A 15,727-nucleotide genomic window follows, 5' to 3' on the forward strand; every position below is an offset into this window, starting at 1 on the left:
CAGTTAGACCTAGCGTCATACATATTAACCAGAATGATAGAATATTAGATCTTGTAGAGTACTGTAATCTTCTTAATTTGTATTTTGGGTTTTGACACGTATCTAGTACAAAGCATAAATTTTCCTCATATTTACCGGTGGTGGTGGTGGTGGTGGTGGTGGACGAGAAATAGAACAGGAATTTTTCCAGGGATTTGATGTGCTTTGACTTTGTTTGATAAGTTGGATTTTCAAAAATACACAACATAACCTCTAATTAATACTGAAGTTCAAGCAAATATTTAGTTCAAGGTATTTTATTAGGTCATCAGTGCTTTCATTACTATTTACAGAGAAGCTACGCCGGAAGGATGAAGAAATCAGATTAGCACTAGATGAGAAACGGCATTTGGTAGCTGACATTCTCAATATTCCAAAAGAGGAGTTTGACCACATAGCTGAAATGGCCGCAGAACCTGCTGCTCACAAAGAGGGTGCTGAACTAGCACTCGCCGCCATAGCTCAAGGTTTGTCTTGTGTGCTCCATATCAATTTCTTTAGTTAATGGCCACATTTTTTTCTAAAGAGTTCTGCCAACTTCTTGTATTGAAGTTTTTGCTTTGCGACATATGTGGGACTTTGTCATTTCACTGTGTGTGTGTGTGTGTGTGTGTGTGTGTGTGTGTGTGTGTGTGTGTCAGTCAATTTTAAGAACTAGGCGTTATTTTCCACACCAAAATTTTCAGTGTTACATTACTGCACTTTTGTGAGAGGAGACTGTTGGTTAATAAGAGAAGGAATCTTTGATAGTACTTCTGTATTTACATGGAATAATCTGAAGTAAAAATTTGTTATTCCAGTAAATCAGCTGACAACAGCACTTAATGAAGCATTGCGAGTAACAGAGGATGAAGTTGTGCGTCGGAGTGGCCGCATTCCCACAATTGCTGCACACAGTGTCCAGGGGCCCGCCACTTCCCTCAGCTCTCTACTTACGCAGATACTTGTTAGTATTAACCGTATCTTAATTGTCTTGCATTTATATGTATTATATCAGTAATATCTCTGTGTGTTCCATGAGTAAGGTTCTACAGAGTGTGTACCAGTTCTTAAAAGTTTGTATTATACAAGCAACTTAGTTATTGCTAACGCAATTTTATGATAGATGTTTTAACATTTGATTTTTAAAAAAGTTATGTTTCTTCATGACACCTGTGGGAGGGTCAGTGTGGTATTATACACCACTACTACTACTACTACTACTATTATTCCAAGTGTCATATTTCATATAATACCTGTATCTAACATACACGATTCCATTGTTCAAAATAGTTGATTAAATTTCATATCCAAATCACAAGTAATAAGCATTCTTGTGGTTTTTTTTTCCATCATTTCAGAAATTGGTGAAAGAGCAGGAAGAGGAGAAAGAGAGATTGAGGAGGGAACTACAGAGGTTACGAGAACAAGTGCATGTCATGCACGAAGCTCGACGACGTAAACACAACCACCCAAATGGATCGGACAATCCTGGCAACATTTTGGTACCATTATCACAGCCTGAGAGCTGTGTAACAGTTAGCAGTCACAGCGAGGATGATACTGGTGCGTATATGCGTGAATCACCAATTGAGGTTGCTTTGGGTGACCAGAAGTAGATACCCATTGCCTTTTGCATTGCATGTAGTAAAAATTGCAGTGTGTGACTTTGTTGAGCTCAGGAAAACAAAAGAAATAAGCATGTGCATGTATGGGTGTGTCTACATTTTATACTGTAAGCAGAACATAAACTGTTCAAGACTCGTTCAGTCTGCCACAGAGTATGGACAAAGGTACTGATACCTGTATAGCAAACTGCATGAGATAAGGTGAGATGCTCTTTGTTTAAGGTTTATTATGCAGAGTATGAAGTTGTGGTTTATATTATTACACAGGAAGATTACTGATGGCTTTGGTCAGAAAATATTATGGTAAGTGTACAGACAGCTTGCTGATAGTTTGAAATCTCACTTATTGCACAACATTGTTAAATTTGTGCTAGACTTCATTCTCCAGTTTCAAATGTGCTAGTGTACTAAATATATGAACTTGAGGTGCACCACCCTACAATTAAAATTCAAATCATAATTTCAGCTGTTTGTCAGGAGCATTGAGGACAATTGTTCCATGGAACATAAGCATGGGCATTTTAAAAAGGATATGAAGGGATACAGTGGTGCTGAAAGTCGAACATTATTACTAATAGGGGTGTTTCACAAACAATATCGTGGCCTTCTTATTGTTAAGGTAGCAAGCAAATCTAAGGATGTCTCTCAGTATATATAATGGATCAGTAAGTCAGTCATAAAAATCCTATGACTAAAAATGGTCATAGGTGCGGGAGGAAAGGGGGGGGGGGGGGAAGAGGAGTCTAATTGCCTCTCCTTTTCCTCCCCTCTCATCTTTTACTATCTGTTTGAATAGTAACATTCATCACATTTATCAAATTTAGAATTCTGAGAAAACTGATCAGCTGTTTCTGTAACAAATACTTTATGCTTAGTTCACTGGTTTCCTGTTGTGAATGACTACTACTATTCGTGTGCAGTATGTTAAATTAATACCATGCCACATACCTCCACCAGTACATTTACAAGTTTTATATTTACCTTATTGTCTTGTCAGATGGAGGACCATCTGCTGCTTCAGAGAGATTGATTGTTCCTTTAAGACAGAATATTTTGTTGCCTCAGAGATTACATTTCCTGATCATTCTCCTTTTCAATCAAATCAAAGGTAAGATAGCCAAAGGCCATGTCATAAACATCATAGTGTCTACATTCTTTTTTCCACAATTAATGGGATCATTAACATTTTATGTCCTTAGTGTAGACACAGTGAGGGAAATCTGCATGATAGGTTCACTGTGCATCCAGTGCATTTCATAGGCTGGAGTCTGTTCAGTTCACAAGCTATGAAATTGGGCTCCATCAAATTCCTTTAGCCTGTTGATTGTTCATGTTTAGATATAATCATTTATTTTGTTAGTAAATAGTTATAAAAGTAGAGATGAGCTAAATTAAGTAAAGTTTATTTGGTTTTTGCACATTTCCTAGTGCAGACTAAAAAATTGTATCACTAATCTTGTAGGGTAGTTACATACATTTCCAAACCATTTTATTCACTATAGGTTGGCACAGAATCCTTCATATACTCAAACTTGATCAGATCTTCTGAACAGAAGTTCTAAAATCACAATGTCTGTAACGGTTAAATCATAAACTTTCTAAATTGCAACTTTAGTTCTATTTAATATGTTACAGTCCTCTTAGATCATGTATGAGTATGTATCAAAATACTTCAGAGCTGATGTCAATCCTACTGCAGTCTTGATTCCTTCACATTGCAGCCATTGTTCATGAGGATTTTAGTTAACCTGCAGAAAACTTGATTTTGCTAGTGCTCAAAACACTGGTGATACCTTAAATTTCTTCCCACATATGGAATGCTACGACTGTACGCATCATTTTCTAGACATTCCCTTTCCCTTAATTATGAATTTGACATCATAAATTCTTCCATGTACTTCAAAATCATAATTTTAATTATGATGAAGTGGATTTGGCATATCAACTTGTACTATCAAAATATTTGGAACAATACATACAACTACAAAACATAATTCTACACACACAATTTTTTTATACAATATGGTCACAAGTTTCTTCTTAAAAATTTGACAAATGTTCCTTTTGGTTTGTTTAGATTTTCACTTAAATCAGTGGTATTGAGTATGTTCATTTAAATTTCAGCTGCCCAATTATCAAGTATTGTGCTCTTTTTATAGCAATTAAGTTCTATGTTTATGTGAAAATTTCACTGCCTCTGTGAATGTTTATTTCCTTGCTGTGACTACTGCCAAACTGTAGCTCATATTGGGAACGACTAAGAATTTCTTGCAGTAGACAGAATCTTCATTTTTGCAGTTTGATAACTACAACCACTTCTTGAACAACAAACATAATTATATTTCTGTTCATTCTTCTCAATGGAGTGCCTCTCCATAAAATATTATCTGAAGCAACTGAATTGGAAATTTAATTTCAAATGTTTGGCAGTTAATGCTAAAAATGTAAATGCCTAATATTGTGTAAGCATGTCATTTAATTCCTTAAGTCTACCAGGTGTAAAAGTATGAAGCTGGAATTTGGTTGCAATAATTACATATCTGTTGTTCAAAACTGATAAACAATATTTTATTCAAAATACTCTCCATTGCTATTTACACACTCTCCCACCTCTCAGGCAGGCTATGAATGACATGCCCAAAAAAAAAAAAAAAAAAAAAAAGGGAACTTGCCCTTCAGCATATCCTCTCTTCTCGCTATCCGCCAGGCCTCAATCTCCGCTAATTTCTAATTTCAATTTGCCGCCACTCGTACCTCACCTGTCTTTCAACAACATCTTTGCCTCTGTACTTCCGCCTCGACTGACTTCTCTGCCCAAACTCTTTGCCTTTACAAATGTCTGCTTGTGTCTGTGTATATGCGGATGGATGTGTGTGTGTGTGTGTGTGTGTGTGTGTGTGTGTGTGTGTGTGTGTGTGTGTGTGTGTGTGTGTGTGTGCGCGCGTGCGAGTGTATATCTATCCTTCTTTCCCCCTAAGGTAAGTCTTTCCACTCCCGGGATTGGAATGACTCCCTACCCTCTCCCTTAAAATCCACATCCTTTCGTCTTTCCCTCTCCTTCCCTCTTTCCTGACAAAGCAACCATTTGTTGCGAAAGCTTGAATTTTGTGTGTGTGTTTGTGTTTGTTTGTTTGTGTGTCTATCGACCTGCCAGCGCTTTTGTTTGGTAAGTCTCATCATCTTTGTTTTTATATATATATATTTTTCTTCTTTTCAAGGGAACCAGTCAGTGAGCCATTTTCATACGAATTGAAGCGTTGTTCAGTGAGAGCATGTCCCAGTCCAAATAGATGATAATCAGACGGAGCCAAGCTGGAAAATAAGCTGTGTGCCCTAGTATTTCCCAACTGAATGCCTTGATCATTTTCCTTAACCGTTCTACTGTGTGTGGTGGGCATTATCATGGAGCAATATGATTTTTGTGTTGCCTTTTTCCATATTCCAGTCGTTTTTCATGTATCGTTCAGTTTAAATCAATCATTTGCTGTTGGTAGTGATCAGTGTTAATGGTTTCACCAGGTTTTAGCAGCTCATGATAGATGACACCCTTCTGATACCCCCAAACACAGAACATTGTCTGCTTTCCAAAGCGATTTGATCTTGCAATGGATGTTGATGGTTTGCTTGAATGCACCCATGATTTACGACGCTTAGGATTCTCAAAATATATCCATTTTTCATCACCTGTCACTATTTGATGGAGAAATGACTTTCTGTTGCATCTGGGAAACAGCATTTCAGAAGTGATCTTTCAATTTGCTTGATGTCTTTTATTCAGTTCATGTGGAACCCATCTTTCCACTTTCTGCACTTTTCCCAAAGAGAAATGGCTTTCTGTATCACATTAAAGTGCTTCGTGAGTTCCTGTTAAGCTTAGTATCACCTTCATCAAATAAGGAGTGCAATTCATTGTCTTCGAACTTATTTGGTGGTTTCCTGCACTCGTTCTTTCTCATATCAAAATTACCACTTTGGAATTTTTTGAACCACTTGAAACACTGTTTTCCCAAGAGCATGTTCGCTGAAAGCTTTGACAAGTATTCAATACGATTCTGCAGCAGTTTCCTTCAAATGGTAACAGAAAATCAATGCTGTCCGCAAATCGTAGTTCGTAGGCACAAAACTCAACTTGTTTACAGGTTTGAAACAGATACTGATGTATGGAACTTGGGTGACTGTGTGTTGACTTTCATCAGCCATTTAGGAAGCAGACGGTGCTGCAGATGTGGTGTCATGGGCCCTATACTGACAGCTAGCACCATCTATAGGGAAATTCCAGTTTCATACTGCTACGCCTGAAACATCTGGAAAGCATTAACTGATCCACAGTTTTGGTGTACATTCAGTAGCTTTATTGTCATTGTTGTTAACCTTCTCCTTCTCCTTCTTCTTCTCCTTCTCCTTCTTCTTCTTCTTCTCCTTCTTCTTCTTCTTCTCCTTCTTCTTCTTCTTCTCCTTCTTCTTCTTCTTCTTCTTCTTTCCAGATACTAGACCTCTTGACTTAGTTCGCTCATAAGAAATGAAAATTAGGTTTTGCTTACAAAAAGACTTTGAAAAGACTTATCAGTCATTTGTTATGGTTGTGTGAAGGAGGTTATCGTGTCATGGCATAACTGTTAACTTACTTTCCAGTGTTTCAAATGGAATACTTCAAATAATTATAACTAACTTTGGTCTCCTGTAGTTTTGGTACATAGGCCCCAATTTACCTGTTTCAGAAATATAAGGTGTGATCAAAAAGTTACCATTAACAAAAACTTTGTCCCATTCAAAGTGATAGCATTCAGATATAAAATATTTGTGCCAGTGCTTGCTCCAATCTTGGAAGCAGTTCTGGTACTCACTTTTTGTAAAGTTGTTCAGCTCCTTCAGCAGTTCTGTTTTTATCTCATCAGTGGTGAAAAATGATGTCTTTCCATGATTCTGTTCAGCCTTGGGAAGAGAAAGAAGTTGCTGGGGGCCATGTCTGGCGAATATGATGGCTAAGGCTACATAATGGTTTTATTTTTTTCCAAAAAATTGTGAACAAGCATTGAGATGTGAGTGGGAGCATTATCGTGATGATATTTCCAAAGTGGTTTTGCTACAGTTCTTGTCATTTCTTCAGATTGCTTCACACAAATGGTGTGTAACTTCCGGGAAGTTGTCCTTGTTGACGATAGGAACATTAGGCAGCAACTCATGACGAACTATGCCTGTAATGGAAGAAATCGGTGAGAAGAACCTTCACATGTGATCAAAGTCAGAGGTTTTGTTTGGTTGTGGCTCTTCAGGCAATTTGCATTGGGACGGTTTGGCCTTAGGTTCAACGTCATACCTGTATACCCATTTTTCAACATTTGTCACAACTTTCTTTAGAATCTCTGAATTGTTTTTGACTTAATTCAGGAATGGCTAAGCAATGTTTGTGATGTTGTTTTGGGTCAAAATTCAACATTCTTGAGAGAAACTTTGCTGACCCATGTTTCATGCCCAGACAACCGAAAAAATTGCTTGCTGTGAGCCAAAGGCTATGCCGTCATCAGCACCCTCTCTGATGACCTGGCAATTTTTCAAAACCATTTTCTTTGCTTCCTCCACATAATGCTGTGGTAGGGCATCAAGGGCAACACCCCCCCCCCCCCCCCCCCCCCCCCCTTGTGGGTCCGGGGGTTAGAATAGGCCCGAGGTATTCCTGCCTGTTGTAAGAGGCGACTAAAAGGAGTCCCTCCCCCTCAAGGGGGTAGTTAGCGCCTGCGTCCGGAGACGGACGGTTCCACGGCCTATATTTGTGGTCATTTTGGTTTTTCACTTCTCGTTTCTTCCTTCCTTTGGTTGGTTCCTTTCTTTGTTCTTTTCCATCTCACTGTCTTCCTTACTCTTTCCCTTGCCTTGTTCTCCTTGCCGCCTTGTTCTCCTTGCCGCCTTGTTCTCCTTGCCGCCTTGTTCTCCTTGCCGCCTTGTTCTCCTTGCCGCCTTGTTCTCCTTGCCGCCTTGTTCTCCTTGCCGCCTTGTTCTCCTTGCCGCCTTGTTCTCCTTGCCGCCTTGTTCTCCTTGCCGCCTTGTTCTCCTTGCCGCCTTGTTCTCCTTGCCGCCTTGTTCTCCGCCTCGGCGTTTGAGACAGTCTGTCCTCTCTCTCTTCCTTTTCCTCTTCTTCCTTGCTCCCGGTGCGCGCCTGAAGGCCGACCCACGTGTTTGCATGCTTAGCCGGTGACGGGGTAACGCGTAATTCTCCGCCCTGGGTAGACAAGTAAGGCACGCATGTACCCCCTGGTAAAGGCCAGGCCCAGGGAAGGGTGATTGCCTGAGCTGATACCTTCTGACCATGACGATTGGTCCCTCCGTCTGTTTCTCGTGAGGTGTGACCTGAGGTGTAAACATTCACCTAAGGCGGGAGTGCCCTCTGAGAGGGTTCCCACAAGGAAGGAGCGCACCATCGGAGACGCTGGCAATCATGGGGGATTCCTCCGCAATGGATTTCTCTTCTTCTTCTTTCTCGACTTCTGCCCACAAACGGAAACTTGACTAGCCACCAGTGACAAAAGTACTCCCGCCTGCCCCACAGTTCCTCGTCGTTTCTCGATCTGAGGATGGAAAGGATTTTTCCTCTGTCAACCCTTTCGTTATCCAGTAGGGCATAGACGCCATAGCCAGAACTGTTAAGTCTTGTACCAGGTTGCGTAATGGTACCTTGTCACTAGAAACTGAGAGTGCCTTTCAGGCACAGAAACTGCTTCGAGCCACACTCCTGTACACGTTCCCTGTCCGGGTGGAGGCTCACCGAACTTTGAATTCGTCTCGTGGTGTGGTCTATACTAGATCACTCGACGGATTGACTGCCGAGGAGATTCAGTCTTTCCTCGCTGAGCAGGGCATGATGGCTGTCCATAGGGTCATGAAAAAGGTCAACAATGACCTTGTACCGACCCGGACACTTTCCTTGACCTTTTCAGCTGCCATCGCACATCAAAGTGGGCTACGAGGTTATTTCTGTTCGCCCCTATGTCCCGACACCTACGTGCTGGTACCAGTGTCAGCATTTTAATCACACTCGCCAATCTTGTTCCAGTGCGGCTAAATGTGTCACTTGTGGCGGGTATGCCCATGAGGGTGACTGTCCACCTCCGTCTCCTCGTTGTGTGAACTGTCAGGGTGACCATGCAGCGTCCTCCCGCGACTGTCCCATCTATAAGGAAGAACGCTGTATCCAAGAAATTCGGGTCAAAGAGAAAGTGTCCACCTCGGCTGCTCGCAAGCTATTTGCTAGTAGGAAGCCCACGCTGCTCCCAGCGGGGAAATACAGTACTGTCCTCGCCTCTCCTCGGACTACCAGGGAGGTAGCAACCCAGACATGCGATCTGACTTTCAGCACCACGGTTTTCCGTTTGGCCAGTGCTAAGATCGCGCGGTCGACGTCTCCTCTTCCTCCCGTCACCCAACAGACACAAGCCCCTTCATCAGCATATGCCAAGATGAAGACCCAGAAGTCAGATGCACGGGCCTTCAAGAAGGAACCATCCCGTGCAGACTTCCTACGCACCTTGAACTCCCAGCCATCGACAAGTACTTCCAACAAACGACCTTCCAAGAAGGCTCATAGGAAGCTCAGTTCTCCTTCTCCGCCACGGCGCATTTCTTCTCCTGCGCCACCCAGCGGTTGCCGCCCCCAGGCCGTCATCCGTTTTGCCTGGCCACACCGCTGGTAGCCTAACATCAGGCAGTTCACCGGCGGAGGAAGTTCCTCCTCCCGGCCATCTTACCAAGATGCCCGATGAACCTATAGAACCAATGGACAATGACTGTCCGTCTGCTGATAGCGGCCGCAGTGCTCGCTCGAAGCCAAGCCCTCAGCGGCCTTCGAGGTGACCCCTTCTTTCATCTTCCTTTTCTTCTTATGATGGCACTTATTCACTGGAATATTCGCAGCATTCGTTCCAACTGAGAGGACTTGGTTGCTGCTCCGCTTGCACCGTCCGCTCGTCGTAGCCCTCCAGAAAACGAAGCTACGCCCATGCGATCAAATTGCCTTGGCACACTAAACCTCTGTGCGTTTTGACCTACCCCCTGTGGTAGGTATTCCGGCTCATGGAGGGGTTATGTTGCTGGTCTGGGATGATATTTACTACAATCACATCACATTGCACACCGGCCTGCAGGCAGTTGCCATCCGAATTACTCTCCCCACTTTTACATTTTCCATTTGTACCATTTACACTCCATCGTCGTCTGCCATTACCAGGGCAGACATGATGCAAATTATTGCTCAGCTACCTGCACCATTTTTGTTAACTGGAGACTTCAATGCCCACCATCCCCTTTGGGGCTCTCCAGCATCCTGCCCAAGGGGCTCCCTGTTAGCAGACCTTTTCAACCAGCTGAATCTTGTCTGTCTCAATACTGGCGCCCCTACTTTTCTTTCGGACACATCTCCCACCTATCCCCATTTAGACCTCTCTATATGTACTACCCAACTTGCACGCCAGTTTGAGTGGTATGCACTTTCTGATACATATTCGAGCGACCGCTTCCCGTGTGTTATCCATCTCCTGCAGCATACCCCCTCTCCGTGCTCATCTAGTTGGAACATCTCCAAAGCAGACTGGGGGCTCTTATCTTCCAGGGTGACCTTTCAGGATCAAACCTTCACAAGCTGCGATCATCAGGTCGCACACCTCACGGAAGTCATTCTCACTGCTGCTGAATATTCCATCCCTCACCCTACTTCTTCTCCACGTCGCGTACCGGTCCCCTGGTGGACCGCAGCATGTAGAGACGCTTTATGTGATCGTCGACATGCTTTACGCACCTTTAAACGCCACCCTACAGTGGCGAATTGTATTGATTATAAAAGATTACGTGCACAGTGTCGTCGTATTATTAAAGAAAGCAAGAAAGCCAGCTGGGCTGCTTTCACAAGCACCTTCAACAGTTTTACCCCTTCTTCTGTTGTCTGGGTAGCCTGCGCCGGCTATCTAGCACTAAGGTCCACTCACCAGTTTCTGGCTTGACGGTCGCGAATGACGTCCTTGTGGCCCCTGAGGATGTCTCCAATGCCTTCGGCCGCTTTTTCGCAGAGGTTTCGAGCTCCGCTCATTACCACCCTGCCTTCCTCCCCTGAAAACTGGCAGAGGAGGCTAGGCCACCTAACTTCCGTTCCTCGAATCGTGAAAGTTATAATGCCCCATTCACCAAGCGGGAACTCGAAAACGCACTTGCCCGGTCACGGTCCTCCACTCCAGGGCCTGATTCTATTCATATTCAGATGCTGAAGAACCTTTCTCCTGTGGGTAAAGGTTCCTTCTCGTACTTATAATCGCATCTGGATTGAGGGACATGTTCCCGCATGCTGGCGCGAGTCTATTGTTGTCCCGATTCCTAAGCCGGGGAAGGACAAGCACTTGCCTTCCAGTTATCGACCCATCTTGCTTACCAGCTGTGTCTGTAAGGTGATGGAGCGAATGGTTAACTCTCGTTTGGTTTGGCTGCTCGAATCTCGACGCCTACTTACCAATGTACAATGTGGGATTTCATAGGTGCCGCTCTGCTGTTGACCATCTGGTTACCTTGTCGACCTTCATTATGAATAACTTCTTGCGGAAGCGCCCGACTGCGGCTGTGTTCTTTGATTTGGAGAAGGCTTATGACACCTGTTGGAGGGCGGGCATTCTCCGCACCATGTCATACATGGGGCCTTCGCGGTCGCCTCCCTCTTTTTATTCGTTCCTTTTTAATGGATCGTCAGTTCAGGGTACGTGTGGGTTCTGTCCTGTCAGACACCTTTCGCCAGGAGAATGGGGTGCCACAGGGCTCAGTTTTGAGTGTCGCTCTCTTCGCCATCGCGATCAATCCAATAATGGATTGCCTCCCAGCTGATGTATCGGGGCTCCCTTTTCGTGGATGATTTTACCATCTATTGCAGCGCGCAGCGTACATGTTTCCTGGAGCACTGTCTTCAGCGTTCTCTTGACCGTCTTTACTCCTGGAGTGTCGCCAATGGCTTCCGTTTTTCTGCCGAGAAGACGGTCTGTATTAACTCTGGCGCTACAAACAGTTTCTCCCACCGTCCTTACGACTCGGTCCCGTTGCTCTCCCATTCGTGGAGACAACAAAATTTTTAGGTCTTACATTTGACAGGAAACTTAGCTGGTCTCCACATGTCATATTTGGCTGCCCGTGGTACCTGTTCTCTAAATGTCCTCCGTGTTCTCAGTGGTATGTCGTGGGGAGCAGATCGAACCGTCCTACTTTGCCTATATCGGTCGATCGTCCGCTCCAAGCTGGATTATGGAGCTTCGTATACTCCTCTGCACGGCCATCCATCTTATGCCACCTCAACTCCATACGACGTCGGGGTTTACGTCCTGCGATCGGAGCGTTTTATACTAGTCCCGTCGAGAGTCTTCATGCTGAAGCTGGTGAATTGCCACTCACCTACCGGCGCAATATACTGCTTTGTCGGTAATGCCTGTCGGCTACTGTCAATGCCCGACCACCCATATTATCGTTCCTTTTTTGACAACTCTCTCGACCGTCAATACGGGTTGTATGTCTCTGCCCTGCTACCCCCTGGAGTTCGCTTTCGTCGCCTCCTCCAACACCTTGATTTTTCACTCCCTGCAACCTTTGGAGTGGGCGGGAGCCACACGCCACCTTGGCTCCAGGCTCAGGTTCGCATTCACTTGACCTCAGCTCGCTCCCAAAGGAGGTTACCCCCGGTTCGGTATACCACTCCTTCATTTATACAGATGGCTCTAAGACCAGTGACGGGGTCGGGTGTTCTTTATTGTTGGGGTACAAAGTTTCAAATACCGGCTCCATGGCCATTGTTTGGTCTTTACAGCTGAGCTCTTTGCCCTCTACCAGGCTGTTCTTTACATCTGCTGCCACCGACATTCTGCTTATGTCATCTGCTCCGATTCCCTGAGCGCCATCCAGAGCCTCGGTGATCCGTATCCGGTTCACCCCTTTCGTGCACCGGATCCAACGCTCTCTTCAGCAGCTGGTGGACGACGGTTCTCCGGTTAGCTTTATGTGAGTTCCTGGCCATGTCGGTATCCCTGGGAACGAAGCTGCAGATGCCACGACCAAGGCTGCGGTCCTCCAGCCTCGGACAGCTTCTTATTGTGTCCCTTCATCAGATTGTAGCAAGGTCATTTGTCGGCGCATTTTATTTCTGTGGCATGCCGATTGGGCTGCGCTTACGGACAAAAAGCTTCGGGCCTTGAAACTTCTTCCCGCGGGCTGGACGTCCTCCTCACGCCTTCTCAGCGGAAGGAGGTCGTTTTGGTCCGGTTACGAATTGGACATTGCCGATTCAGCCATCGCCATCTGCTGACGGCTGCGCCGGCGCCACTCTGCCCCTGTGGACAATTGCTGACGGTCCGCCACATTTTAACGTCCTGTCCGGATTTTTAACACACTGCGTCTTGATCTTGGCCTGCCATGTACTGTAGATGCCATTTTAGCGGATGACCCACGAGCAGCTGCTCGCGTTCTTCGTTTTATCCACTTGACAAACCTCTCTAAGGACATTTGATTATGCTGTTTTTTTTTTTTAATGCTATGCTGTCAGTCTGTCTTCTATCATGTTTTCCCTTTTAGTTGCTGTTTTAACCTTGTGCCTCGTGGTGCATTCCCTAACGTAGTCTGGGCGCTAATGACCATTGAAGTTGTGCGCCCTAAAACCACAAAAAATAAATAAATAAATAAAGGGCAACCATTGTCATCAACATATTTTCAGGTCTCTTTGAAACATTCGTACCACTCGTAAACATTCCTTATAGGTGATTTGCCAAAAACCACAGTCAACATTTTCGAATGCAGTGCTGCACTTTCCTCAATTTTTCAAGCAAAATTTAATGTAGATTTTTTGATGTGTCCTTTCTCGAAAGTAAGAATTTGGCCGAGCACTCAAAACATTTTATAACCTTTCCAGCTGTCATGAACAAAACTAAATATTCAGAACATCTGAAAATGGAAAACCTACATCAGGAACATGTATACCAACAAGGTGACAAAAATTTTTGAAAATTGAATGTATAAATCTCGCAAAATTTTGATCTCACCTTGTATATAAATTTATATTTAATTATACTGTAATAAATGTCTGTCATTATTACATTTTGTGTCATGCCCAGGACCCAAGCAACACATATTTTCACACATACCTGTGCACTGAACAATTCAACCATTTACTTCCATGCAAAAGAAAGGAGACCTGGTTGCTTGATTTGGTAAATTTCAGAAATTGTTGACATCGCCTGTCACCAGGGTTGCCGAGTGCCTGCCACTCCATAACATTGACTGACCTTCAGTTGAAGGTCCTTGACATTCTGCACACACTTTATATTTGTATTTCTTTTCTTTCCCTTTCCTTCTTTCTCACTTCTGCCCCCCTTTTTTCCCTGTGATTTTTACCTTGCCCCCTCCTTCCCCTTCTCTCCCCTTACTACTCGTTCTATCTTTTCCTCATTCTTTCATTCCTACACCTTTACCTTCCATCCCCTTTTTTCCTATGATTTATCTTTTTCTCCAATCCCCTCCCTAATTTCTTTCATAGTTCACTCCATTTCCCTTCCCATTGTTTTGTATTAGCCTATGGTCCCTTATTTTCATTATTTCCATCTGGCTGTTTCTTTCTGTCTTTTCTTCAGACAGGGTTACCATTCTTTCACACTATAAAAAATGTCATTTTAAAACTGGCTTCATCACATGTGATTCTCCACTGAATATGTAATACTTGCTGACAGTGCTGTTGGGTGGTGTACTGGTCACTCTGTACTTGTTATGGTCTCTTGTATTTGTGCGCATTTCTAGACAATGGTTCCTATCATCAGTTTAGTATTGTGTTTCCCACCTATGACTGTTCTCTGTAGCATTTTTAACTGCCTTACATTTTTAGGGTAGTGACTTTTATGAGGAGTTAATAGCAAAGTTGTATCGTGAATGGGCTCTGCTAATGTTTAAAGCAATCTAAACCAGTATAACAGTCACTAAGATTAGGGTGTCATATTAGCCAGAAGTAACGAAATACTGCTAAATTCTGTAGCCACTACTTCATCAGTTACTTTTAATATTCACATTATTTCCATGTGCAACTTCAAATTTTAATAATATTGCTATTCATAATGTATCACCTGTCTTTGTTTCAGTATTTACCAAATTTACTGTACACAGCACTTTTTTCTTTATAACAGAAATTGCTTTTTTTTTTGCATATCCTGTTTTATACATTTTTTTATGTGATGCGTTTTTTCGCTTACAGTAGAAACTCCAGTTTTCATTGTATTTAATCACAGTTTTATTTACTTGCAAACACTCACATCTGCTTTTTTTATAATGTAGTGTACAGTAGAAAGTTTTATTGACAGGTTGTCAAAGATTGGATATCAAAGATGAATGTGATGGAGAACCAAGAACAACTTCAGTTGAGCCGATTGATGACCCAGCAAGTGATTTAAGTTCTGAGGTAATACTGTCTGTGTTTTAGTAAACTCACTCTCTGTCTCTCTCTCTCTCTCTCTCTCTCTCTGCATGGGCGCATGAACATCCTTTGTAGCTTTCCGACATTGTTTGCAAATTAAGTATGTAGTAAAGAGAGTGTGCTCACTGATTATAGTGCTGGATCACTTTAATGAGCTCCACAAAACATTCTGTTTCGTGATGTAATCTACATGAATATATTTATGAATGGTGTCGGTACCCATCTTTAAATAAGTGCTGGTAGTTCTGTCCCTAATTTTAGTCTGATTGTGGGAGACTCATTTGTATTCCACAGTAACAGGTAAAAACTAAGGGAAACTTGTGACATATGCCATTTGAGTGGAAACAGATGATTATGAAACTGTACCTCTTGCAAGGAGAAGACCCCAGAAGTGGGATTGACTTTCTGATACTGTCTATACAGTGACATAGGTTAAGGTCCCAGGTATTCACTTTGCAGTCATTGATCCTGGATCCTGGTGGGCCCTCATTTGCAAGTAAATCATGAAGGAGCGGGGGGGGGGGGGGGGGGGGGGGTTGGCAGAGGACAAACTTAAGAATTTTATGTAGTGCTCTATGGTTTAAAAAAGAAAGGAATAAGTACAGATTCGTTGTGTAGT

At 43.3% G+C, this 15,727-nt stretch overlaps 1 protein-coding gene across 5 annotated transcripts in view; it reads left to right on the top strand.

Moving 5' to 3' along the window:
* LOC126162235 (rho guanine nucleotide exchange factor 12) overlaps positions 1-15,727 on the top strand; it is a 1,164,938-nt gene that overhangs the window by 1,135,671 nt on the left and 13,540 nt on the right. For 4 of the 5 annotated variants that reach the window (XM_049918604.1, XM_049918605.1, XM_049918607.1 and 1 more), the window contains 4 exons: positions 333-506; positions 840-985; positions 1,380-1,584; positions 14,996-15,093. In XM_049918604.1, the coding sequence (XP_049774561.1) occupies positions 333-506; positions 840-985; positions 1,380-1,584; positions 14,996-15,093 (623 nt within the window). The remainder of the gene's footprint in view (positions 1-332; positions 507-839; positions 986-1,379; positions 1,585-14,995; positions 15,094-15,727) is intronic. The other variant, XM_049918606.1, reaches the window with a different exon arrangement.

This window comes from Schistocerca cancellata, chromosome 2 (assembly GCF_023864275.1).
Source record: "Schistocerca cancellata isolate TAMUIC-IGC-003103 chromosome 2, iqSchCanc2.1, whole genome shotgun sequence".
NCBI classification, from domain to species: Eukaryota; Metazoa; Arthropoda; class Insecta; order Orthoptera; family Acrididae; genus Schistocerca; species Schistocerca cancellata.